General features: G+C 42.2%; 1 protein-coding gene across 1 annotated transcript in view; it reads left to right on the plus strand.

Moving 5' to 3' along the window:
- Positions 1–23993, plus strand: part of UBE2V2 (ubiquitin conjugating enzyme E2 V2) — a 46040-nt gene extending 22047 nt beyond the window's left edge. Inside the window, exons 2-4 of the mRNA XM_021713465.1 lie at positions 8241–8389; positions 12814–12939; positions 23101–23993. Of these exons, the coding sequence (XP_021569140.1) occupies positions 8345–8389; positions 12814–12939; positions 23101–23247 (318 nt within the window). The 5' untranslated portion in view covers positions 8241–8344 and the 3' untranslated portion in view covers positions 23248–23993. The remainder of the gene's footprint in view (positions 1–8240; positions 8390–12813; positions 12940–23100) is intronic.
- Positions 23994–26238: the final 2245 nt, after the last annotated feature.

The raw sequence follows: 26238 nt of genomic DNA on the forward strand, positions 1-26238 counted from the left end.
GGCAGTCCTTCTGCCTCAGCCTTCCAAGTAGCTGGAACTACAGGCACGTGCTACCACGCCTGGCTAGTTTTTGATTTATTGTAGAGATGGGGGCTCACCAAGTTGCCCAGGCGGGTCTCGAACCCACAGGCTCAGGCAATCCACTCACCTCGGCCTCCCAAAGCTCTGGGATTACAGGCTGAGCCACTGAGCCAAGCCTATTTTAAAATTTTAATTGTAAAATACACAGCATCATAACTGCTTTAAACTGTACAGTTCAGTAGTGTTAATCATATCACATTGTTGTACAACTAATCTTAGAATATTTTCATCGAGCAAAACTGAAACTATCCATTGTGCAATGGATTTTAAAATTTTAGCCTTGATTATTTGTAGCTCCACAGTTCTTTTAATTGCAACAGTATTCTGTCATTGATACCATGTTATGCTTAGGCTGTTTCTAAGTTTTTCCCAGTAAAAACAGTGCTCGCTTGGAATTCTTGTTCATGTCTTCCTGTGAACACTCACCTGAGTTTCTCTAGGCCTGTGCTCGGATCTCCATAAGTGTTACCAGTTTGCTCACCAAAGTAGTTTGCTCACCAAAGTAGTTGTACCAGTTTATTCTAACCTCAGCCTGAGTGAGCTTCCGTTCTTTGTGTTTTTTTGCCCAAACCTAATCCTTGTCATCTGGTGGCAAGATAAGTCATTATGGTTTTAATTTGTTTCCCTGATTACAGATGAGGTCGAGCGTATTTTTGTGTTCATTGGTCATTCCTGTTTTCTATTCTGCAAACCTTATTTCTGATACGTGCCCTTTTTTCTCTAGGTTTGTCTTTTTCTTATTAATTTCTAGGAGGAATTTTTTTTATGTTTTGGATACTAACCTTTTGTCTGCTACATGTTCATATTTTCTTTCAGTCCTTGGCTCATCTTTTCATTTGTCTTTTGTTAAACTGCAATTGTTTATTATAGTCTAGTTTGTACATCTTTTGGTTTGTGCTTTTGTTGTTGTTGTAAGGATCCTTTCTTATATCTTCAGGTCATAAGGATACCGAATATTAAAGTCTATTTTTCTCTTCACATTTAGGCATTTAATCTTCTAGAATTGATTTTTATGTATATTATGAGGTGGGGTCTAATTTTATTTCATTGATAAAATGTTCCAACACCATGAACTTTTCCATTTCTTTTTCTTTTGAAATAACTTTAGATTTACATAAAAGTTATATAAATAGTATAATATGCCTTCATGCAGCTCCATTAAATATTAAAATTTAACTTTTTTGCATTCTCTTACATGCACTGTCTTCCCCTCTCCCTCCACACCATAGGATTGCTTTTTTCCAAAACCCTGCAAGAGTAAGTTAACAGGCACCAACCTTTTCACTCCTAGATATTTCAGTGTGTATCTGCTGAAAGCTAGGACATTTTCTTACAACAACATAATTATCAAAATTAGGAAATTAGCATTGACAGAGGACTATAATCTACAGGCCCTATTCATATTCCGCCAGTTTGCCCACTAATGGCCTGTAAAGCAAAGTAATGATAATAGCCATTTTTTCTGGTACAGGGTTGCATTTGGTTGTCATACCTCTATTATCTCTTTTTTGAGTTGGAGTCGCACTCTGTCGCCCAGACTGGAGTGCAGTGGCTGCTCTCGGCCATTGCAGCCTCGACCTGCTGAACTCCGGCGGTCCTTCTGCCTCAGCCTTCCGAGTAGCCGGAATTACAGGCGCGCGCTACCATGCCCGGCTAATTTTGTTTTTTATTTTGATATATTGTAGAGATGAGGTCTCGCCAAGTTTCCCAGACTGGTCTCGAACCCTCAGGATCCCAAAGTGCTGGGATTATAGGTGTGAGCCACCACACCCGGCCTCTCCACAATATTATATCTTAGGTATTTGTAACCTGTTCTTCATGTAGATGAGTTCGCTTCTTTATGGTGCACCTGGAGAGTTTTTCAAGAGAATTTCTTTGTCCCTTCTTTCAGTGTTGGTTGGTCTTTCTGTGTGGGATTTTTCACATTGTTCTGTCTCTTTAACTGTCCCCTTAAGATTATAAACTTCTTGAGGGCAGACACAGTTCTTAGTCCTATTGTCAGGTTCTAGCACAGTCACTGGCAGTTAGTAGTTAAATATTTATTGAGTAAAAGGAATGAATTAATATAAAAACAAATGGATGACTAAATATAGGTGTTTTGATACTTTGCCGCATAATGTGTTTTCCACTGCATGGTGTTTTCATACTTTTCCATTAACGAAGATAAGAACGTTTAAAAAAAAAAAAAAACCCGGATATTTGAGTTGTAAATTTCTGAAAAATTAGAAAATACAGAGAGTTTATAAATGTTTCCATGCTTGTAATGCCAGTGACTCCAGAGACTGAGGTGGGAGGATCGCTGGAGGCCAGCCTGGCACATAGCAAGAACCCATTTCTAAAAAGGTAAAACATTAGCTGGGTGTAGTGGGGGCATGCGTGTAGTTCCAGGCTGCAGTGAGCTATGAGAACTCATCTCTAAAACAGAAAATTAGCTGGGTGTAGTGGGGCATGCCTGTAGTTCTAGGCTGCAGTGAGCTATGATCCTGCTACTTGTACTTCAGCCTGTGAGTGACATAGTGAGACCCTGTCTGTAAAAAAAAAAAAAAAAAAGAATTTTAAAACTGTAAAACTACAAGTTAAGTCCATATTTCTTGGACTTAAATTTTAAAACTTTCTTTACAGTGTTTTTGTTTACTTAGAGAATTTCAACAATGAGTAGCTTTGAAAAAAAATCTACATTTTAGTTCACATTCTTTAGTCTCTGCTGATTTTTGGCTTTTTAATTTCTCTTTTCTGGATTTTGAGAAGCAGTATACAGTAACAATTTTTCCACTTAACGGTAGCAGAACGAATATTGCCTACAGTTAGAAAGTTTTATTTTTAGTTTTGATTTAGCTACTAGCTTGGCATGATCTTGAATGGGTTATTTTGTGTCTTTGGTCATTGTAAAATGTGGAAATGTCTGCCCTTCATAACTCACAAGATTTTTCTTTCAGATACAGTAGCTGTATAAGAAAATATTTTGAAAAATATAAAATGGTGGTTTTGTCATTTCCCTGGACATGAGTATTTTGCTTTGAACACACCTGCTATGTGAAAATCAGGATGTGTATTGGCACTTCACTTTATAAGAAGGTTTTTGTTAAGAGATATCAAAACAGGTGTTTTTGGGCAGAGTTGCTCCCAAAGTCGGTTAAGGTGTATTCCCCATCCCCATCATATTTGTGGGAATCAGGGATGGTGTTGCTGGGAGCTAGGGAACTGAGCACCACCCAGGCCACAGCTGGGAGGATTGCGGCCAGGAGCGTGGGCTCTGGAGCCCAGCTCTCAGCTCTGCCTCCCACTCACTTTCCCTGTTACCAGGTTGAACCTTTTGAAATTTCAGTTTCTGTTGGTTGAAAAGATGCCTGAATATCAATCATAAGGGCCAACCTAGTAATATCATCTTCAGTTTCCTTACCTGGTAAATTGGTGATGTTAGTAACAACTTATGAGGTGAGATTTTTTTTTTTGAGTTGGAGTCTCACTCTGCCGTCCAGACTGGAGTGCAGTGGCCACTCCCGGCCACCGCAGCCTCGACCTGCTGGGCTCTGGCGATCCTTCCGCCTCAGCCTTCCAAGTGGCTGGAACTACAGGCGCGCGCTACCACGCCCGGCTGATTTTTTGATTTATTGTAGAGATGAGGTCTCGCCAAGTTGCCCAGGCGGGTCTTGAACCCACGGGCTCAGGCAATCCACTCACCTCAGCCTCCCAAAGGCGCGGTATTACAGGCTGAGCCACCAAGCCCAGCTTGAGGTGAGATTTAATAAAATACTTCCAGCTGAAGTTTTTAGCAGCTGTCCATCACATAGGCAGTGCTCCACATACAGGTGGAACTTTTAATGAGTTCCATCTTAACAAGGCGTCCCCTAAGGTTTGTTGAAGAGTGACAGAAACCCATGTGTCTTAGGAACAGTCTGCAGAAGGCATGTAATCAGCCTGGCCACTCCACAAGCTGGGTGCGTGAAACCCAGAAGGGCCGGGCATGCCACTGCACATGTGGCCGCAGGCACCCTCTTCTTTAACCCCACAGGTAACCCTGGGCAGTGAGGGGAGGAGAAAGGGACTTACGGCAGACCTGGGTGTTTATGAGGGCCAGCTAAGGTGGAAATAGAAAGGTGAAATGGAGCTGGGCTCGGTGGCTCAGCCTGTAATCCTGTGCCTTGTGAGGCTAAGGTGAGTGGATTGCCTGAGCCTGCGCGGGTTTGAGACCCGCCTGGGCAACTTGGCGAGACCTCATCTCTACAGTAAATCAAAAAATGAGCCGGGCTTGGTAGTGTGCGCCTGTAGTTCCAGCTACTTGGAAAGCTGAGGCGGAAGGATTGCCGGAGCCTAGCAGGTAAAAAGAAGTTAAAAAGGTAAAAAGAAGTTCTATTTGTACTTTTTCCCTCTGTTAAAAAGGTAAGAAAGTTTATGTTAAAAAGGTAAAAAAGTTCCCTCTGTTAAAAAGGTCAAAAGCTGGGTGGCACTCAGTTCCCTAGCTCCCAGCAACTCCATCCCTGATTCCTGCAAATAGAAACTTTTTCCCCTGTTAAAAAGATAAAAAAGTGTACTTGTGATTTTCCCCTTTGTTGAAAAGGTAAAAAAGAAAATTTGGGTTTCTGGTAAGCGCAGCATGGCAAGACTCATTCTCCTAGTATTTATGTTATTTGGCAGTTCTGTGTTGCCTTTTGGGCGGCATCATGGGAATTAAAGGCAAGTAACTAGCTATCAACTGTCCGTCAGATTAAAAACTGGAAGCATGTTTTCTGGGTTGTTTACATTCAGGGTTTTGCTTCTGAACATTACTGCTCATTTTGTCTTTTTTCTCACGCGTGGAGGTTCGGTGTGCTGTAGTAACGAGGAGGCTGGATTAGTGGGAAGCCTAGAGATTCTTGGATTCTTGACTTGTTTTGACGCCTAGCTATAGGTCTGGAACCCTAAGCTCCTGGCCTGCTGCAGGTGTTCCGAGGGTAGGGGTGCTCGCTGCAGCCTCCGTGGAACAGCATCTCCACCTTGTGGCTTTTTCTCTCCCAAGGCTTCAGCAGGGCCTAGGTGAGGACCAGCATGCTCTTGCCCTGAGTCTGAAAACATAGCTCCCTGTTGGTTTTGTTTTCAGTCTCACACTTTAAAAACAAAGTTACCTTAAGTGCTGTGACCTTTTAAATGTTAGCTTTGTCAGTAATTGATCTGTTAATCTTGGACCTATTTTCCCAGAGTGCTATGTAGAGAGATGAAGAGAGGTTTAGCAGTAACTAGGTTTGTCACTTTTATGGCACTTAGGTAACGGGAAACATTAGTTTTACACTGGTTGCTTGGTAGTTGATGCCCATAAAGGTTACCTGACTTAAATGGTTATAATCAGTAGACAAGGAAATCTAACACAAATTTCGAATTATTCTTGGGGGAATGACTTAATAATGGCAAGGGAAACCAAGCTTGCTTAAGATTACTTTAAAAGGAAATTTGGTAGCAACATATTGTGGGGATCATGACTGTGCCGCTGCAGAAAAATGAAAAAGTAGTTGTCCCAATGTTGTAGAAATAGAAACTTGGAGCTTAGAATAAAATTTCCAGGAGCCACCGTACAGAAATTTACAAAGCACTTTTATTCTCATCTTAGATGGATATACATAGAAGTTTTGTTTCATTCTGTTTAATATGAACACTGAAATGATCATAGGCAGTATTTTCAGTGCGTAAGATGGGTGACCTCGTTTAATTTTCACAATGATTCCATGAGGAACTGTTGTTATCCCACTTTACAGATGATAAATCTGCTGGGGGTCACATCAAGAGGGGAGCAGCACTGGAGCTGAACACGGGCAGTCTGATGCCTAGATGTGTGCTCGTACCACTAGGATCTGCTGCCAGCATGGCTTGTAGTGCCGTATGACTTAGGGATGAGAAGGCTGGTGCTGATCTAGAAGCCGGATTTTAATACTGATCTGCCACTTACAGCTGGGTGATGTTGGGGGCGGTCACACAACTTGCTCAGTTTCGGATGCTTTTAGAACTAAATGGGGGCTGGGTGCAGTGACCCAGGCTTGTAATCCTAGCACTTTGGGAGGTGAAGGCATGAGAATTGCCTGAGTCCAGGAGTTTAAGACCAGCCTGGGCAACGTGATGAGACCTTGTCTCTACAATAAATCAAAAAATTAGCCAGGCATGGTGGCACACACCTGTGGTTCTAGCTACTTGGAAGGCTGAGGCACAAGGATCACCTGAGCCCAGCCGGTCGAGGCTTGTTGGCTGTGAGAGTGCCACTGCACTCCAGCCTGGACAACAGTGAAGTGAGACTCCAGTTAAAAAAAAAATAGGCCAGGATCTGTGGCTCAGCCTGTAATCCCAGCACTTTGGGAGCTGAGGCGAGTGGAGTCCTTGCATTCGAGACCCACCTGGGCAACTTGGTGAGACCTCATCTCTACAATAAATCAAAAATTAGCCGGGCATGGTAGCACGCGCCTGTAGTTTCATCTACTTGGAAGGCTGAGGCAAAAGGATCACCGGCACCCAAGGCGGACGCTGGGGTGACTGTGAGCGTGCCACTATACTCCAGCCTGGGCGACAGAGTGAGACACCACAACTCAAAAAAAAAGAACTAAATGGAAAAATACTTAAAGTAGCACTTAATATATGCTAAACAAGTGGTTATTAATAATCATAGTAATTGTAGTGATTGTTCTTGTTTCGGTGGCCTATGATTATCAAGCTCTTTTTAGGAAGCACAGTACACAAAGTGGCTAGTGGATGTTTTTGTTGTTTTACAGTTATAGTACTTACTGGTTTTTGTGAGAGAGGGAAGTTATACAAAATGACAGCTGCATCTAAGGAGATGCCATTTTTTCTTTTTGTCGTGTGTGTGTGTGTGTGTGTGTGTGTGTGTGTGTGTGTATGAATGAACAGAGAGGATTCTCAGGGCCTTTACATATTTTTTACCGACTTAAGTGATAGGGTTGGAGGATGTTTCACGTTAGATGCTGTTGGAGGACATGGAAGACCATAGGCTCCATCCTTTGGCAGATTGAAGAGTAGGCCAGTGCTTCTAGGAAAGGTGGAAAATTGGGAGAATTGATGACACAGAACTGGGTCAGTGAGAATGAAGGAGTGAGAACTGTGAAAGGATAGGAGAGTCTAGGCAGGGAAATGTCTGCTGAGATTTTAGAGACAAATAAGGAGTGATGAAATCTGAGAGTAGAAACACATATGACATGGAGTGGGGGTGTGAGAAGGGTTAATGGATTGTGAAAAATTTGCTAGACCGGGCAAGGAGGTGCAGGTAGTGTCCTGGGCAACCGTTAGGAGCATAAGGAGATTTGTTCTCTAATGGAATGACTCCCCACGTGATGGCTAAGGCATGGTGATGACATGGCAGAGTTAGGGGACACACAGGAAAGAGGCAGCCTGGGGACCGAGGGTGGGGCCGCTTCAGCATTCTAGGAAGCAGTACCTTTTTGCACTAAGATGGAGCACAATTCTACTCTTTAAAAATCATTAGAGAAGCCGGGCTCGGTGGCTCAGCTTGTAATCCTGTGCTTTGGGAGGCTGAGGTGAGTGGATTGCCTGAGCCTATGGGTTCGAGACCCGCCTGGGCAACTTGGCAAGACTTCATCTCTACAATAAATGAAAAAATTAGCCAGGTGTGGTAGCGCGTGCCTGTAGTTCCAGCTACTTGGAAGGCTGAGGTGGAAGGATCGCCGGAGCCCAGCAGGTTGAGGCTGCGGTGGCCGGGAGTGTGCCTTTGCACTCCAGCCTGGGTGACAAAGTGAGACTCCAACACACACACACAGAAATCATTAGAGAGTATCTGTTAATGAACTTCAACTTCTATGAACTTTCTGGCCATGCCTTTTTATTTGATGCAAGGTCCTTGACTAGGAACAGAAACCTCAGGTAGGGAAAATGTTCACTTTATGATGGTTTCCTTATGATTGATTTATGTCAGAATAAAATTGATTAATTAGGAATTTATATACACATTCTATACTGCTGTTAATGTTTGGTACAGTACTTTCTTTAGCGTTTTCATTTTGAAAGATTATTAGACTCGGCATTTTCTGGGACAGAATGCTTTTTAAAGGGAAATTTATCTTTTTGGGAAATAATCTGTAAAGGCTAATTTGGAAAAAGCTGAATTTAAATATATGTAGCTCTTGCAGTTATGAGCTTTTTACAATTTACGTTGACGTTCTTTTGTATAGGAGTTAAAGTTCCTCGTAATTTTCGCTTGTTGGAAGAACTTGAAGAAGGACAAAAAGGAGTAGGCGATGGTACGGTTAGCTGGGGCCTTGAAGATGATGAAGATATGACACTTACAAGGTGGACAGGCATGATTATTGGGCCACCAAGGGTCAGTGCTATAAATTATATATTTTTATATGAATAATTGTTACTTTAGAGTAAGCATTTGATTTCATACATTGATATTAAAATAAGCAATGATACCTTCTAACTGAATCATTCCTCCCTGTTAATTGATCTTATATATATTTATTGATGCTTCCTGTGTGCAGGATATAATAACTTGACTATCCGGAAGACTGGGGCGAGGAAATGGATATGGTTGTTACCTTCAAGGTGTTTGCAGTTCAGTAAAGGAGAGAAAAATCAATACAAATACAGGTTCTAAATATGACAGAACAAGTTCACTACGGGACTTTAGAATATGTTTCTTCTAGCTGGAATAATTGAGGAAGGCTGAACAGTAGAGGAAGTTGCCTTTGGAGTGAGCCCTAAAGGACTGACTGGTAGGATTGCAGAAGGTGGTGATGGGAATGGAGAACATTCCAGATAGAGAGGAGAAAAGGTGAGGATGTGGAGGGGTATTTGGGAAGAGCAAACAGTCATTTTGGCGTGACATGTTCCTAACCCCCTTGTTTGTACTGAGGGTTTCAGAGTTGGTTCGTATTGAGGTCACATTGCTTTTTGCCCTCTGACATTTCACGCGTGCCACGGAAATGCTATCGGCCTCAATTTCTACATCTATTAAAAAATCTGTTTCTTACATATTTTCTAGTATTGTTGGCAACTGGCCTATTATGCTTTATTCTTAGGCCTTTCTTAGTTTGTGAACTTTTATTTTCACTCAAAATCTTTTTTCTTAACTTGGAATTTTTTCTAAATTGCATTCCCTACCCAAAGGTCCCAACCAGTGTATTCCCTGTAGATAGTCTTTGAGATATGTGTTATGTGATGTTTTCGACTTGCTGGAAAGAACACAAATGTGAAGATTTTAAAAAGTCCTTGGTTTTACATACTGGTTGCCGTCTATGATAAGAGTATTTCAACTGTTTTGCCGTTTGGTAGAGTTTAAATTTCTTGTTGGTTATTGTAAGGGAAAAATGGATCCGGTAATTAGCAATGTTAACTTTAGAAAATGAGTTACTGTGTGTTTTATGTTATTCTCTGGTAGTCTTTTGCAAAATTCATGCACACTCGTACTAAACAGTCTTCCCCTTTCCTCGCTCTGATTTTTCCATAAGATGGAAATAAAATATTAATGGTTAGACTTCTTTATGACTTCATATTTGTAATGAAAGCCTTGATTTTCACTGCCTGTGAGCACTGTTGCCATGGTCTGTTTGGTTTTTTTAAAAAGTGCTTATTATGACTTATGAACATTCTGTCTTCATGTTTTTAAGATTTAGCAGTCAGAACTTGGTGGAACATAAACTTGACATTACTTAGAGTTGGTTTTCCTCCAGCCACTGCCTCTAATACACTTTATGCCTTAAGAATGCTTAGGAGCTTGTGTGTGCGTTCCTCAGCGTTCTTGAGGGCTGACCACCGGCATGGTTCCCAGATGTGGGGGAACAGCTCCTGCTTGTTCTCTCACCCGGCGGGGTCCCCAGGAGGACGGGTTTCCCCACGAGCTGCGCGTCGCGTCCCTGAGCCACAGGCTGCTCCTCGGCAACCCTCCCTCCTGGCCTAGGGGCTCCGAGCACGGAGACTGCTGCTGCTGGGGCCCTCTGCTCCAGGGTTGGTGGTCTCAGGGGAGAGTTTGCAGTGTGTGTTTCTCGCCTGCCGTAAGGTTCGTGGCTGAGGCACCTATAATTGAAGACAGATTCGCAAGAGAGAGAAGAGTGTACACCCTTCTTCTAAGTTTGACGCGACACGAGAGCGTTCAGAAGTGAGGACCCAAGGAGACCAAAGTCTGTGCTTTTATGCTGGGTTTGATAAAGAGTGGGCAGTTGTGCAGAAGTGTGATTGAATCTAATGGTAACAGACTGGGTGGTGAACTGGGGGCACCTTACCAAGGCCTGTTTGTTCGGGTTCTCCCCTGTGCCTCTGTTTTCTCTCCTGTCCCCCGGGTATAAGGCAGGACCCCTCTGGAGTGGATCTCATGGCCCACTTCAGGAGGAGGTCAGTGAGATTTTAGGGCTGCTCCAGCCGGGAAGGGGGAAGGGGAAAGGGGGAGAGTGACTATCTTGCTTCTGCTATTTCCTCAAATGCCAAGTGCTGTGTTTTGGGGTGGTGTTTCCTGAACCCCGCCAGGGCCCCCTCCCATTCCTCTGGGTGCCAGCCAGAGGCAGGAGGGGAGTGTCCTGCAGAGGCCAGGATCCGTACTCTGCTTACCCCTGATGATGGTCTTTGTGTTCCCTGGTCTCCAGTTCTCAGGAGGCGGTTAGTCACAGCGCACCTTCAGCTGGCTTTTCATGAGATGGGCAGGAGTTGGTATCTCCCCGAGTTGTCTCCTCTTTAGAAGGTGCGGCATTGAGAGCAGCTTTGTCTTCAGTTTTGTGGATACATCCAGCCAGGAGCCTGGGAAAACTTACCATAACATACTGTTATGTGGTTGGTTGTTTTTTAATTTTTTTGTGTTTTATTAAGTTACTCCAGTGTTTGTTTGGATTTATACAATTAGCAATTTGTTTGTCTATGTTTTTGTGTGTTCAGTTTTCTGAAGCAATATTTGTTGGTATTAGAGTTTTAGTACCTTTTTCTAATTGCCTCATATGTAAATGGAGGTACTGTCCCCATTTTTAAAATATGAAAGTTGTGAGAATGAAATGAAATAATGATTAGACAGTACGAGAGTACCTGATGTACCAAATATTAGTTCCTTTTACTACTTTCTAATTTATCTTATTCTTGCTTTTATTAGATAATAGAAAAACTTGGATGTGTTAATTTAAAATTTAGAGGTGATAAATTAATCAAAGGTGTCAGAAGTTAGGGTGACTTTACAATAAGCATTGAATTAGATTAATAGGCTATCTTAAGGACTTTTTATAACTTAAAAAAATTGAGGTAGAATTTACATATAGTGAAATACATATATTTTGCCCTGAGTTTGACAAATATAGCTGGTTACCTACGTTCCTATTGAGATACAGAACATTTCTGACATCCCAGAAAGCTCCTTGTTCCCTTTCCCACCTCCACCCCTGCTTCCTTCACCTGAAAATTTTGTATGTAGAGCTTTTTTTTTTTTTTAAAGAAAGAAAAGTTTATTTAAAAGTAAATTAAAGAGAGAAAGAAGCGGGGTTCAGTGGCTCAGCCTGTAATCCCGCGCCTTTGGGAGGCTGAGGTGAGTGGATTGCCTGAGCCCGCGGGTTCGAGACCCGCCTGGGCAACTTGACGAGACCTCATCTTTACAATAAATAAAAAAACTAGCCAGGCATGGTAGCGCACGCCTATAGTTCCAGCTACTTGGAAGGCTAAGGCGGAAGGATCGCCGGAGCCCAGCAGGTCGAGGCTGCAGTGGCCGGGAGCGGCCACTGCACTCCAGTCTGGGTGACAGAGTGAGACTCCAACTCAAAAAAAAAAGAAAAAAAAAGAAGCCAATTTTAAAACATTTTAAGTTTATATCAATAATTTTAGGGAGTACAAATAGTTTTGTTACATGTTTGCATTGTATAGTGGCAAAGAAGTCTGAGCTTTTTTTTTTTTTTTTTTTAAGTTTTCAAGCAAAGTTTATTTAGAAAGTAAATGAGATAGAGAAAGAGAAGATTCACGTCCCTAAGATAGGGGAGGGGGCCGGGGCCAAGGCTAAAGAAACCAGAAGTCTGAGCTTTAAGTGTACCCATCATTCCTACCTGTGCACATTTTACCCAACAGTTGATTTTTTTTTGTCTTCCCTCCCCTTCCCCATTAAGAAACTTCATTTTAAAATGATGTGTAAACATAAAGGTTGCTGTTGTGTCTCTGAATTCAGATAATGGGTTTTAATGAATCATAAATTGATGAAGTAGTAATATAAGTATATAACTAATAGGAGATATGAAATTAGGTTTAACTGCTGCACGATGGTACAATATGGTGTTTTCCCTTTTGCTAGAAGTTGATTGCCACATAAGTAGGATAACCTTATCATTTGTTATTCAACAAGAACCTTTTGAGAATGAAAAGAGGCACTATTAATAATTAACACTGGGATAATAGGAATAAATAGCACTGTCATGGAATATGTGACCCTTTGTGTGTGTCATAAGTCAAGTAGTCTATCCTCTGACAATGTAAACTTTTTAGCAAAATCTAAATTTAAGTGGTTTGTTTTTTTCTTGTTTGTTTTAGGCATGGTTTGTATCAAAAAGCAAGTTCTGATCATATTGATATTACTTTGTAGAACTGTTTTAATTTTATAAAATCTCTACTTTTAAGTATGCTTTTTCCCTAATCATATAGGTCAAATACGTTTGAAGAAAAATAAATTCTTAAATCACAAACACTGTCTTATCAAGTCCATTATTATACTTTTCCTCTTTTTTAACACTTGGACATTATTATTTTAGGCATTGTAATTTTGATTCCTCTTTTGTTTTTCCCTTCCAGACAAATTATGAAAACAGAATATATAGCCTGAAAGTAGAATGTGGACCTAAATACCCAGAAGCTCCTCCATCAGTTAGATTTGTAACAAAGATTAATATGAATGGAATAAATAATTCCAGTGGGATGGTAAGTTAAAGTAGTCATTTTATTTTTATATAGCATAACATATATAGTTTTTGTTGTTCTTGTTTTTTTGAGTTGGAGTCTCACTTTGTCACTCAGGCTGGAGTGCAGTAGCACGCTCACAGCTACCACAACCTCGACCTGCTGGGCTCAGGTGATCATTCCCTCTCAGCCTTCCAAGTAGCTGGAACCACAGGCATGTGCCACCATGCTCGGCTAATTTTTTGATTTATTGTAGAGATGAGGTCTTGCCAAATTGCCCAGGCTGGTCTCAAATCCGTGAGCTCAGGAAATCCTCCCACCTTGGCCTCCCAAAGTGCTGGGATTATAGGCATTAGCCACTGTGCCAGGCTAGTTATATTTTGATTATATGTAATATACTAATATCTAGTTGGGAGAACGTTTTGTTTTTTTTTTTGAGTTGGAGTCTCACTCTGTCGGTCAGACTGGAGTGCAGTGCCTGCTCCCGGCCACCGCAGCCTCTACCTGCTTGGCTCTGGCGATCCTTCCACCTCAGCCTTCCAAGTAGCTGGAACTACAGGCGTGCGCTACCACGCCCGGCTCATTTTGATTTATTGTAGAGATGAGGTCTCACCAAGTTGCCCAGATGGGTCTCGAACCTGCGGGCTCAGGCAATCCACTCACCTCAGCTTCCCAAAGGCGCAGGATTACAGGCTGAGCCACTGAGCCCTGCAGGAGAAAGGTTTTTTTTTTAAAAGAAGCTTTTTTAGCTGGAAGTCTAAGGAAGTTTGTTTATCTTAATGTTGGTTTTCTTCTGCAAATTAGCCTATCCTTAAAAACCTAATGTACCTGCCTAGGTAAATGTGTTGGTAACACTTTTCTTGGGGTTTTGTTAGTTGGTTCAGTAGTTGTATTCCTTATTTGATGAAAATTTGAGCATTATTTCTCTTGAATGTTTTTTTTCTTTAGAGTTAAAGTTACATTTGGTGAGATGAAAAGGATGACTATTCATGAAAAGACGAATTTTCGTGAAGGGAGTTTTCGTTTTTATTTTTGAGTCATGGATTACATGTGAGGATTTGCTACATAAGTAAATAGGGTGCAGGTGAGCCCTCTCTCGCCCTGATAGTAGACCTGGCACCTAGTGTGTGGTTGTGTGCCTTGAAGGAGTTTTTCATTGAGGAACCTGTATTGGGGCAGTCGTGGCTGAGCATGATTGTCTCTCTAAAGCAAACAAAACAGAACGACATGCTCTACCTGACCCAAGTTAAAATATAGCTGAATGTCCAGTATGAGTAGGTTGTTAGGTTCCTATTCAGACTTTGAAGCCCAGGCTCTGTTGGTACCATGTTGAGAGCACACTCATATGCAGCCCATGTTAGGAAGCAAGCAGCGCTGTCGTAAAATGAATATCCTCCATCTTAGAAGTAAGATGCTGTTGATATCTGTGACTTCTGTGCTCGCCTCCTGCCACCCTGTGTTCTGTCTCCTCACTGGTGTGTATTTCATACTGCTCTTCTATGTCATTTGTACACATGTGCATCCTCCTTCCCCCTCCTGCTACCTGTTTACTGTCCACGAAAAACCACACGTTACTTCTAATACCTTCACCTCTATCCTACAGGGTTTGTTGTAGGGCTCTTTCTTCCCATATTCGTGCTTCCTTCCTCCAGCACCGACAAGCCTGGCTCCCATGGTCCCAGTACATTTACTTACTTGCTCAGTTTCCCCTTCGTGTAGCCTCACTTCCGGTGACAGTCTGAGCCCGCAGCAGCCCTCCCTCCGCTCTCAGCCGCAGCCTCGTGTGTGTGTGTGTGCGTGCGTGTGCGTGTGCGTGTGTGTGTGTGTGTGCGCGGCCCAAGGCTGGGCCTGCCTGAGGCAAGAGGAAGGCCGGCGAGGCCGCGAGCGGGGCCAGCCCTCGGCCTGCGGGGCGGGTCCTCGACGGCTCCTCCCTCCCGCGCGGCTCCGAGCAGAGAGCAGGCTCCTGCGGGAGCGCCCTGGCCGTCCGTCTTCGTGATTGATGGGCTGGGAGCAGCTAGGCCTTGATGTTCAGTGTGCGGTAGTCACCAGGTTTCAACAGATCAGCTCAGCGGGTGATTCCTGTTTTCCTGCATGCTTACTGTTTCCTGCCTACTTTTGAAATGGTTGTCCTCCGCTTTTCCTTTTCTGTTTCTGTTCTTTCAGTGGTTATTCTGGAAATAATGCATCCCTATCTACTTCTGTGTGAGCTAAGGTTAAGAGTTGTGAGGAGAGAGGGATTATGAAGCACTTGAGTTCACAGACAGGATATTGTTCAGGGCATTTCTCTTCTGACACAGGCCTGCCTTAATGAGGAAGATAAACTGTGGGATTTCAATACTGGGCATAGCTGTTTTTCTCAACTGCTGGTTTGTTTTCGTGTTGCAGCTTCTGTAAATTGAGGAGCTGTGGTGCGTTCCACACTGCTGTGGGAGCGAGGAAGCTCAGGATCCCGCTTCAGGCCGGCCTCCAACGAGCTTCTCTGACCCTCTGAGCTTCTGGCGCATCTGCTGGCCTTGCGCTTCCTCTGTCTTTCTTCCCCCAGCCCATCTGTCGTCCAGTCCTGTCAGTTTTGTGTTCCCAATGTGACTTCCTTTAGGTCTTATTTTCTTACTTGTATCGTCACCAAATGAATGCTGGCCATCGGTCATCTCTTATCTGGACTCTTGCAACAGCCTCTCTAATTCTGTTTTTGAAAATCTCCAGCCAGGCATGGTGACTCACACCTGTGACCCCAGCACTTTGGGAGGTCGAGGAGAGAGAATTGCCTGAGCCCTCAGGTTTGAGACCAGCCTGGGCAACTTGGCGAGACCTCGTCTCTACAATAAATCAAGAAAAATTAGCCAGGCGTTATGGCTGTAGTTCCAGCCACTGGGAAGGCTGAGGTGGAAGGATCTTCTGAGTCCAGCAGGTCGAGGCTGTGGTGGCCATGAGCGAGCCGTTGCACTCCAACCTGGGTGACAGAGTGAGACTCCAACTCAAAAATAAAATAAAATAAAATCTCCTCCAATCTTTACAAAGCAAGAAGCCAGAGGGATCTTCCTAAAACACAAATTGTGTCATGTCACTTCTCTGCCTTAAAATCCTTTGGTGGCTTCAGCAGCAGCGTGCGTGCTTCTTGCCGTGGCTCACTGGGAACTCATAAGGTGCATACTGGCTTGCATGCCTTCCATTTGGCCCAGGTTCTTTATACTTTCTGTTCTTCCTCCTTCCTCCCCAAGTCTGTCTAACCCCATGGGTCCTTCACTTGTCAGTGTAAATGTCACTTTCTCAGAGAAGTCCTGCTTGATTTTTCGACTTGAATTATGTTCCTTCTATTACTCTGTTGTAGTCACTCTTTTTCTTTTTCTTTCGTTCCCTTTTTTTTTTGTAGAGACATGGTCTTGGTATGTTGCCCAGCCAGGCTGGTCACAAACTCCTGGCCTCAAAGGATGCTTCTGCTTTGGCCTCCCAAAGTGCTGGGATTGGAGGCGTGAGCCACTTCTCCTGGCCCCACTCTGTTATTCTTTTGTTGTTGTTACTATACATTTATTATTTTTGTTTTTGGTGTTTTTGAAACAAATGTTCCTAATGTACAGATTAGTACTAGAGAATGATAACAACCAACATCTATGTATCCTCCACTTAGTCTTGTCAAATCTTAGCATTCGTCTTATTTGTAATAGATTTTTTTCTTGTAATACAAAGACTACATTATAGTTAACTCTGTGTGGCTTTCTCTTGTTTCCCATTCTTCTTACTCCAGAGGTATCCACATCTTGAATTTGTTGATAATTTCTGTGCGTGATTGTTGTGTTTTTCCTGTGCACACATGAATATGCTTCTGTATTGTATCACTTTGGGGTTTTGTTTGTTTGTTTGTTTGTTTGAGTCAAGGTCTCACTCTGTTGCCCAGACTGGAGTGTAGTGGCACAATCACAATCACAACTCACTGCACCCTCAAACTCCTGGGCTTAGGCGATCCTTCCATCCCAGCCTCCTGAGTAGCTAGGACTACAGGTTCACACCATCATGTGCAGCTAGTCTTCTTTTTTTCTTAGTTGGAGTCCCACTCTGTCACCCAGGTTCAGTGGCACGCTCATGACCACCCCAGCGTCGACCTGCTGGGCTCAGGTGATCCTTCCGCCTCAGTCTTCCAAGTAGCCAGAACTGCAGGTGTGTGCTACCACGCCCGGCTAATTTTTTGTTGTTGTTGACTTATTGTAGAGATGATGTCTCGCCAAGTTGCCCAGGCTGTTCTCGAACCCGTGGGCTCAGGCAGTCCCCTCACCATGGCCTCCCAAAGTGCTGGGATTACAGACTTGAGCCACCACACCTGGCCTGGTCTTTTTTTTTTTTTTGAGTTGAAGTCTCACTCTGTCGCCCAGACTGGAATGCAGTGGCACATTCATGGCCACCGCAGCCTCGACCTACTGGGCTCAGGTGATCCTTCCACCTCAGCCATCTTCATGTAGTCTCAATCCTTCAGCTGTGAGTGTCTCAGGACAGCATGTTTGTTGCTGTGTTTGATTCCAATCTGCCATGGATTTTGTAAAATATAATAAAAATGAATTACTAGGAAGATAATAAAAAAGACACAAAATACAAGCTTAAAATGTTCTGTCAAATAGCTATAGAGCTTCCTAAGTTCTCATACTCAATTGCTGTTTTTCTTGTAAAGCACCAAGGAAACTCCAATCGGGGCCTTGCATTGTTCCATGGACGAAGTTTGCGTAGCACTACTCTGGGGAATGCACTCAGAAGGAGAATGTGTGCAGCAGCGTGGGGCTTGTCTTTGACTTGAATACAGATAAGTTGCCCTCTGCAGGGTTCTGTCATTGTCAGCCACGGCAGTGTGTAAGAGTGCCCTATGAATGTGCGTTCCCACTAACTTTGTATTGTTGGTCTGGATGGGAATTTGGAAATAGAAAAATAAACACTGGCTTAAATTGTTATTAGAGTGTAGGTGTTTGTGTAGAGAGTTGTGGGTAGGTTGAATGTACTGGAATCTGTTTTTCCTATCTAAGAATTTGTATTAGTACTTTTGTAACTAATAAATAGCACAGAATTTCACATTGATCTTTGGTGATTGTGCCAGGATAGTTTAATATATTTTGAAACTAAGTATCTAATGAATTATAGTTTCCAGGCAGTGATGATGGGTGTTGCTTCAGTAATTTTGGTTTATATTTATTTAATGTAACTAGGCAAAAAAAAAAATTTTTTTTTGATTCGGAACCTCACACTGCTGCCCAAGCTGGAGGGCAGTGGCACGATCACGGCTCCCACAGCCTCGACCTGCTGGGCTCCGGTGATCCTCCCACTCAGCCTTCCAAGCGGCTGGGAGGCACACACCACCATGCCTGACTGAGTGTTTATTTTGGGTGTATTGTGGAGACGCGGCCTCGTCCTGTTGCCCAGGCTGGTGTGGGACCTCTGGGCTCCGGCAGTGCTCTTCTCTTGGCCTCCCAAAGTGCTGGGATTACAGGCTCATGTGAGCCGCTGCACCTGGGTTGTAACGAGGTACAATTATTCCTTGTGGGTGGTTCGGACTCTAAAGCGTAAGCGGCCGTGTCTTATACTGTGAGAGCTCACGTTGGGAGGTTACTGTGTATTGCAGACTGATAAGATGCAGATTTTGTTCTGACGTGATATTTACTTTCCCATGCAGTTTACTCTCTCCCCCCTCTTCATCTTTTTTTCACTCCCTTTGAATCTGTTGTGCTTTCTGTTGGTGTTTCACAGGATTTGCAATCACTTGTGTTTATTTAACTACACACAGCTGGCAGTGTTTGTTTCTGCTTTGGAAATAACTTGGCATTCTCCCCTCTTACTTTATAAACTTATTCAGTTATGGAATCTATTTTAAATAGGCTAAAGGGGTTGCTACTCTTTTAAGTTAAAGCATTAGAGGAAGCATTTTAAGTATATCTTAACATGATATAACATTTTTCTTATTGTTTTTATTAGTTACTTAAGAGAAGTATCATAGCTGGGCGTGGTAGCCGTGAGCGTGCCACTGCACTCCAGCCTGGGCATCAGAGTGAGACTCCTACTCAGAAAAAAACTATCGCCCTAAAACTATTTTTCTTTTTTACTTGTAAAGAGTTTTATTGTTCTATAATCCATCACCCAATTCACCCATTTAAAGTGGTCAATTCATTGTTTTTTAGTATTCCCAGCATTGTGGATCCATTGCCACGACAAAACCGAATTTTAGAACGTTTTTATCCTTCCCAAAGGAAATTTGTACCCACTCGTTGCCATTTCCCATCCTAGTATGTATGAAGTGTTATTTTGTTGTGATTTTGATTTGCAGTTCTCTGATGGCTAATGATGTCGAGCACCTTTTTACGTGCTTATCAGCCATCTCTGTGTCTTAGAAAAAATGTCTATTCAGATTCTTTGCCTGTTTTTTAAGAGCAGTTTAAAACAGCAGGCGTCATCTGTGGGTCAGGAAGGTGGGTGCAGTTTAGCTGGATCCTGTGGCTCGGTTTCTCACAAGCCTGTGTCGAGATGTCAGCCTGTGCTGTGGGCTCGTGCTTCAGTTTCTTGTGGGTTTTTGGACTGAAGAAGGCCTTAGTTTTTCGCAGGCTGTTGCCCAGAGACCACCCTCAGTTCCCTGCCATGCAGGCTTCTCCAGAGGGCAGTTCACAGTGATGTGGTTTCTGATGTCCGTCTGTGGAGCAAGCCAATGAAGGCAAGAACGAGCAAGATGGAGTCCAGAGTTCTGAAGAATCAGCACGCGATTTCGTGCTGGAAATGACATTTCAGTGCTGTATTCATTGGAAGCAAATCAGATACACACATAGGCAGTTTTTTGTTTTTTTTGTTTTTAAGTTGGAGTCTCACTCCGTGGCCCAGGCTGGAGTGCAGTGGCACACTCACGATCACCGCAGCCTCCACCTGCTGGACTCAGGCGATCCTTCCGCCTCAGCCTTCCAAGTAGCTGGAACCACAGGCACTTGCCACCACACCCGGCTAATTTTTTGACTTATTGTAGTCTGAGTTCGTACCAAGTTGCCCAGACTGGTTTCAAACCCCTGTACTCAGGCAGTTCACTTGCCTCCACCTCCCAAAGTGCTGGGATTATAGGCATGAACCACCATGCGTAGCCTACACGCCAATTATAGTAATAAAAGGGCAGGAGCACACTTTTGGAAGTGGTGGATAGGTTTATGGCATAGATTGTGGTGATGGTTTCATGGGTGTATGCTTGTCTCCAAATGTATCAGATTTATGTAAAAAATTAATTTAAAAAAGAAATAGTAAAGAAGAAGAAAAAGGTCATAGTCTAGCCTGTACTCCATGGGAAGGATTCCATAGGGCATGAATATCAGGAGTTAAGGATCTTTGAGAGTCATCTTAAAAGCTGCCTGCCACAGTCTGCCTTTACACACATTAATCGGGTTGTTTGACTTTTTACTATTTAATTGTAAGAGTTCTTTATGTACTGGACAGAAACCCTTTCCTTATTGGATATACGATTTATAAGTATTTTCTTCCATTCTATTTGGTTGTCTTTTTTTTTTTGATGGTATGGTTTGCAGTGTAAAAGTTCTAAATTTTGATGCAGTCAGTTTACCTACTTTTTTTTGGTCAAATGTGCTTTGGGTGTCAGATCTGAGAAACCATTGTCAAATCCAACGTGTTGAAGGTTTATTCCCATGTTTTCCTCTAACAGTTTTATACTTTTAGCTCTTAATTTAGGTCTGTGATCCATTTTGAGCTAATCTTTTATGGATGGTGTGAGTTAAGGGCCCAGTGCTGTTCTTTTGCATGTGGATACCCAGTTGTCCTAGCACCATTTGTTGAAAAGACTATCTTTTCCTGTTGAATTGTCTTGGCACCCTGTCGAAAAACACTTAACCAAGAATGTTAGGATTTATTTCTGGACTCTCAGTTGTATTCCATTATCTGTTTGTCCTTGTGAGCTTGACCTTTCTTGAGTACTGTAGCTTCCTAGTAAGTTTTGAAATCAAAAGAACTTTGTTCTTTTTCAAATTGTTTTGGCAAGCCTGGGTTTCTTGTATTCTCATATACATTTTAGAGTCAATCTGTCCATTTCTGCAAAAAGAAAAAGACAGTTGAAATTTTGGTAGGAATTGTATTGCATCTATAGACCAGTTTGAGAATATTGTCATCTTAACTATATTGCATCTTCCCATGCATTTATATTTATTTAGGTCTCTAACTTCTGTCAACAATATTTTGCAGTTTTTGGTGCACAGGTCTTACACTTTTGTTAAATGTATACTTATGTATTTTATTCTTTATTTTATTGTAAATGGCATTGTCTTCTTTTTCTTTTTTTTTCTGGAAATGGAGTCTCACTCTGTCATCAGAGTGCAGTGGCATGCTCATAGCTACCTCAGCCTCGACCTGTTGGGTCCAGGTGATCCTTCGACCTCAGCCTTCCAAGTAGCTGGAACTACAAGTGGTTGCCACCATGCCCCACTAATTTTTTTGATTTATTGTAGAGACATAATCTCGCCAAGTTACCCAGGCTGGTCTTGAACCCCTGGACTCAAACAATCCTCTTGCCTTGACCTCCCAAAGTGTTGGGATCACAGGCATGAGTCACCATGCCTGGCTGTAAATGGCATTATTTTCTTAATTTTTATTTTCAAATTGTTCATTGCAAGTATAAAGGAATACAACTAATTTTTTAATATATGAATCCTGTATCCTGCAGCCTTGCCAAACTTGTTTATTAGCTCTAATAATTTTTTTTAGCGGATTTCTTAGAAATTCTCTGTGATCATGTCATCTGCAAATAGAGATGTTTCTGCTTCTGTCTTTCCAATCTGAGTGCCTTTTATTTCAGCTTCTTGCCTAATTGTTCTGGCTAGGACTTCTAGTACAACATTGGTTAGAGGTAATAAGAGGTAATAAGAGCGGCTATCCTTGTCTTGGTCCTGGCCTTAGGAGGAAAGCATTCAGCCTTTAACTATTAAGTGTGTGGCTGACTGTATATTTTTTGTAAATGCCTTTGTTAGGTTGAGGCAGTTAATTCTAGTCCTAATTTGTTCAACGTTCATATAATAAAGGTTGTTGAATTTTGTCAAAAATTTTTTTGCATCTATTGAGATGACTGTGGTTTTTGTTCTCTATTAGTATATCACACTGATTTTTTTTTCATTTATTATTATTGTTATTTTTAGTCAGGGTTTCACTGTGTCCCCTAGCAGGAGTGTGGTGGCATCATTGGAGTTCACTGCAGCCTCTACCTCCTGGGCTCAGGTGATCCTTCTGCCTCAGCCTCCCAAGTAGCTAGGACTACAGACATGTACCACCATGCCTAGCTAATTTTTTTATTTTTTGCAGAGATGAGTTCTCACTATGTTGCCCAGGCTGGTCTTGAACTCCTGGGCTCAAATTATCCTTCCGCCTTGGCCTCCCAAAGTGCTGCGGTTAGGTGTGAGCTACTGTGTCCAGCCCTGATTTTTTAAAATTGAACTTATCTTGCATTTCTGGGATATATCCCACTTGGTGTACAATCTCTTTTTTTTTTTTTTTTTTTTGAGTTGGAGTCTCACTCTGTCGCCCAGACTGGAGTGCAGTGGCCGCTCCCGGCCACCGCAGCCTCGACCTGCTGGGCTCTGGCGATCCTTCCGCCTCAGCCTTCCAAGAGTAGCTGGAATTACAGGCATGCGCTACCACGCCCGGCTGATTTTTTGATTTTTTATTGTAGAGATGAGGTCTCGCTGCCCAGGAGGGTCTCGAACCCGCGGGCTCAGGCAATCCACTCACCTCAGCCTCCCAAAGGCGCAGGATTACAGGCTGAGCCGCTGAGCCACCGAGCCCGGCTGGTGTACAATCTTATATGTTGCTCACGATCAGTAGTGGGCGAGAGCTTATGGCCTTTTCAGGTCTTTTGGTACATATTCATATTATCTGCTAGATTCCCAGGCCTATGTTGGAGCTTTTCAATGACATCTCTGCACATCTCATTTCCCAGCTTCTCTGCTTAAGTATTTATATATATATTTTATCTTTTAGATTTTTTTAAAAGGAAATACCTACTAGATAAGGAATATTTTCTCTAGATATTATTCTGAGATGTTAACTTCATAGTGTACTCTTTGTGAAAATAGAGCCAAGGTATGTATTTTCAAAAGTATGCTTATTAAAATATGCTCTAAAAATGGGTGCCGTAGTACTTTAAACTTGATAGTTACCTGTACCCTTTCTCTCCCCTTGTAGGTGGATGCACGGAGCATACCAGTGTTAGCAAAATGGCAAAATTCATATAGCATTAAAGTTGTACTCCAGGAGCTAAGACGTCTAATGATGTCCAAAGAAAATATGAAGCTTCCACAGCCTCCAGAAGGACAAACATACAATAATTAATTTTAGTGGATCTCAAACTTGTCTTAAATCAGCAACCTTTTACTCATGTTAATGTCTTGATTAAATATCACAATGCGAAATACCCACACATTAAGTAAAAGAATTCCAGCTGGTAAACATGACCTGGACATTTGTAAGAATATATTTAATATATGTACACCCATTATGTTTTCAGGTAACAGGAGGAAAAATGCGGCGTACTTTTTTTTCTCTTGTTAAGGCACTGTCATTTAAACATAAGCCTGGAGTACCCGAAAGAGAATTCAGGTTGACAAGATGAAAGCGTAGTGAGAAGTGTCAGCTGGCAGTGGAAGCATGTGTGTTTCTGAAAAGTAAAAGTCTCAAGAAAGAAAAACAGAAATGGCAGGCTTTATCCATCTTGCTTAGTGAAAGAGCTGCAGTTGAAATTGTTTAAAGTAGCAGGTATAATGAATATCGTCATAAATGTTAATTTTTGAAGTGGTATGGGTGCTGACTACTAGTAGTATCAAAAATATGTTCAGGATTGTTTTGATACCTGTATTTATAATAAAAAATGTTGGGGGGATTGATGAATTTCTGTTAAAAGCTATTCCTGTGTGTTACATGTAACAGACATGGTAAATATTTGTTTACAGTCTTTGTTTAACAAACCATGCGTTTAAGTTTAAGTGAAGTAAACATAAAGGAAATAGGTGTATGGATATGTGATTTTGAGATTAAAGTTAGTCTTAAAATGTAAATAAAATGTGGAATGTGTCCTCAGAGACTGTGCCATTTCTGTTGTGTTGATATAGTATATACGTATAGTACCTTGCCAAGGCAGCAAAAAATGGAATTACTGTAGCTTTATCTATACACACCCTTTATTATTTATCTTATTTTGTATACTTCTTATGGATTGGAATTTGCAGAATATTTCAGAGAACAAATTACCTATTTAATTTCTTTGGATGGGAAGAATTTTAGGGATTGTGTTTAGTTTGATTTTATCAGAAATAAACTGGGCTCGGTGGGCTCAGCCTGTAATCCCGTGCCTTTGGGAGGGTAAGGTGAGTGGATTGCCTGAGCCCGCACGTTCAAGACCTGCCTGGGCAACTTGGCGAGACCTCATCTCTACAATAAATCAAAAATCAGCCGGGCGTGGTAGCGCGTGCCTGTAATTCCGGCTACTCGGAAGGCTGAGGCAGAAGGATCGCCGGAGCCCAGCGGGTCGAGGCTGCGGTGGCCGGGGGCGGCCACTGCACTCCAGTCTGGGCGACAGAGTGAGACTCCAACTCAAAAAAAAAATAATAATAATATTGAAAAGATCTTTGAATTCTACCAAGTCTTATAGAATTATAGGTTGCAAATTATCCAAATATATGCTCAATTTTTTCTATATAACATCTTTTTTCTTTATTTTTCTGTGAAACTTTATTTAATAGATTGGACTAATCAGATACATTTCCTCTTCCAGTTAATGCTTTTAACACTAACAAGGATTAATATCATTCATTTCATGTGCAAGGGGGAACCCCCCAAAAAACAGAATTTATTTATGAAGAATTGTATTGATTCTTGCATGTTTAAATATCAGTCACCATCAGTGCACTCTCCATTTGGTGCAGTAAACCTACTGAGACTCTTTTTCCACTGCTCAAAACTGTTTCTGAACTCGTCAATTTTGTTGTCTTTTAGTGCTTCTGCCACTTTTGCTTCACGACTTCCATGTTGGCAAAATGCTTCCCTTTGAGGGCTTTTTTTCATCCAGAGAAACAAACAAAAGTCGTTCGAGGTGAGACCCGGGGAACAGGAAGGCTGGGGCGTGAGGGTCATGCCGTTCAGGGTCCAGAGCTGACGAACAGTCCCCGTGGTGTGGGCAGGCGTGTTGTCGTGGTGGAAGAACCAGTCACCTGTTTGCCAACAATTGGAACGTTACTTCCGCAAATCGTGACACAGCCTGCTCGGAACTTCCAGTTAAAAACTCTGGTTGATCTCTTGATCCAGAGGAACAAGTTCCAAGTGTACTACAAGGGGCCCAGCTTCCAATAGCTAATTAGGGTCTTTTGGGGCCCCCTGTATCCTTCACTAACAAACATGTAACTCTGAAGTTGAAAATTCATGCATGTTCTGCTTTACCAAAGGGACGTGAGGCCTTAGGTTTCACCTCAAAGCACTGGGTATACAGCTTTGTTACCTGTAAGAAAATGCAATTTTCTTTTCTTTGAGTCAGAGTCTCACTCTCTTGCCCAGTTTGAAGTGCAGTGACACACTCACAGCCACCACAGCTTCGACCTGCTGGGCTTAGGCGATCCTTCTGCCTCAGCCTTCCAAGTAACTGGACCATCTGGAACTATAGGCATGCACTGCCGCGCCCAGCTGATTTTATGATTTACTGTAGAGATGAGATCTTACTATGTTGCTCAGGCTGGTCTCAAACCCCTAAGCTCAGACAGTCCTCTTGCCTCCACCTCCCAAAGTGCTGAGATTACAGACGTGAACCCCCACGCCTGGCCTGACAATGGTATTTTCTTATGAATTCACTGAAGTATATAGAAAGGTGGTCAGGTAAAATCTTTTATTTTGGCAAACGTAATAACTTGTCTCATACTTCACCCTAATATATATCTATATATCTATATATATAAACAATGATTGTCAAAATATCAGATGGTCAAATCTGCTCATAAAGGAATAACAGTCCACCTTGGATACGTATTACAATATTTTAGTTGCTTTCATAGTATACCAAGAACAAATTTCTCAAACATGTCCTGAAATGTTTTTATAAGGTCATTCAAAATTAAAGCTTTGAGCTACCCTTTCCTGGTCAATAGTACCTTAAAATCAGTGATGATTTATCTAAACTTATCAGTTTCAACATGACTGGTCCATTTTAATTATCAGAAATGTTTAAAAATTCTTTAAAATGAGTCACAGAGAATATACACGTACAAATTAGTGCATGTGTAATTTTTTTTTTTTTTTTTGAGTGGGAGTCTCACTCTGTCACCCAGACTGGAGTGCAGT

This window comes from Carlito syrichta, unplaced genomic scaffold, assembly GCF_000164805.1.
Source record: "Carlito syrichta isolate Samal-C Ts95f unplaced genomic scaffold, Tarsius_syrichta-2.0.1 Scaffold304564, whole genome shotgun sequence".
NCBI lineage: Eukaryota > Metazoa > Chordata > Mammalia > Primates > Tarsiidae > Carlito > Carlito syrichta.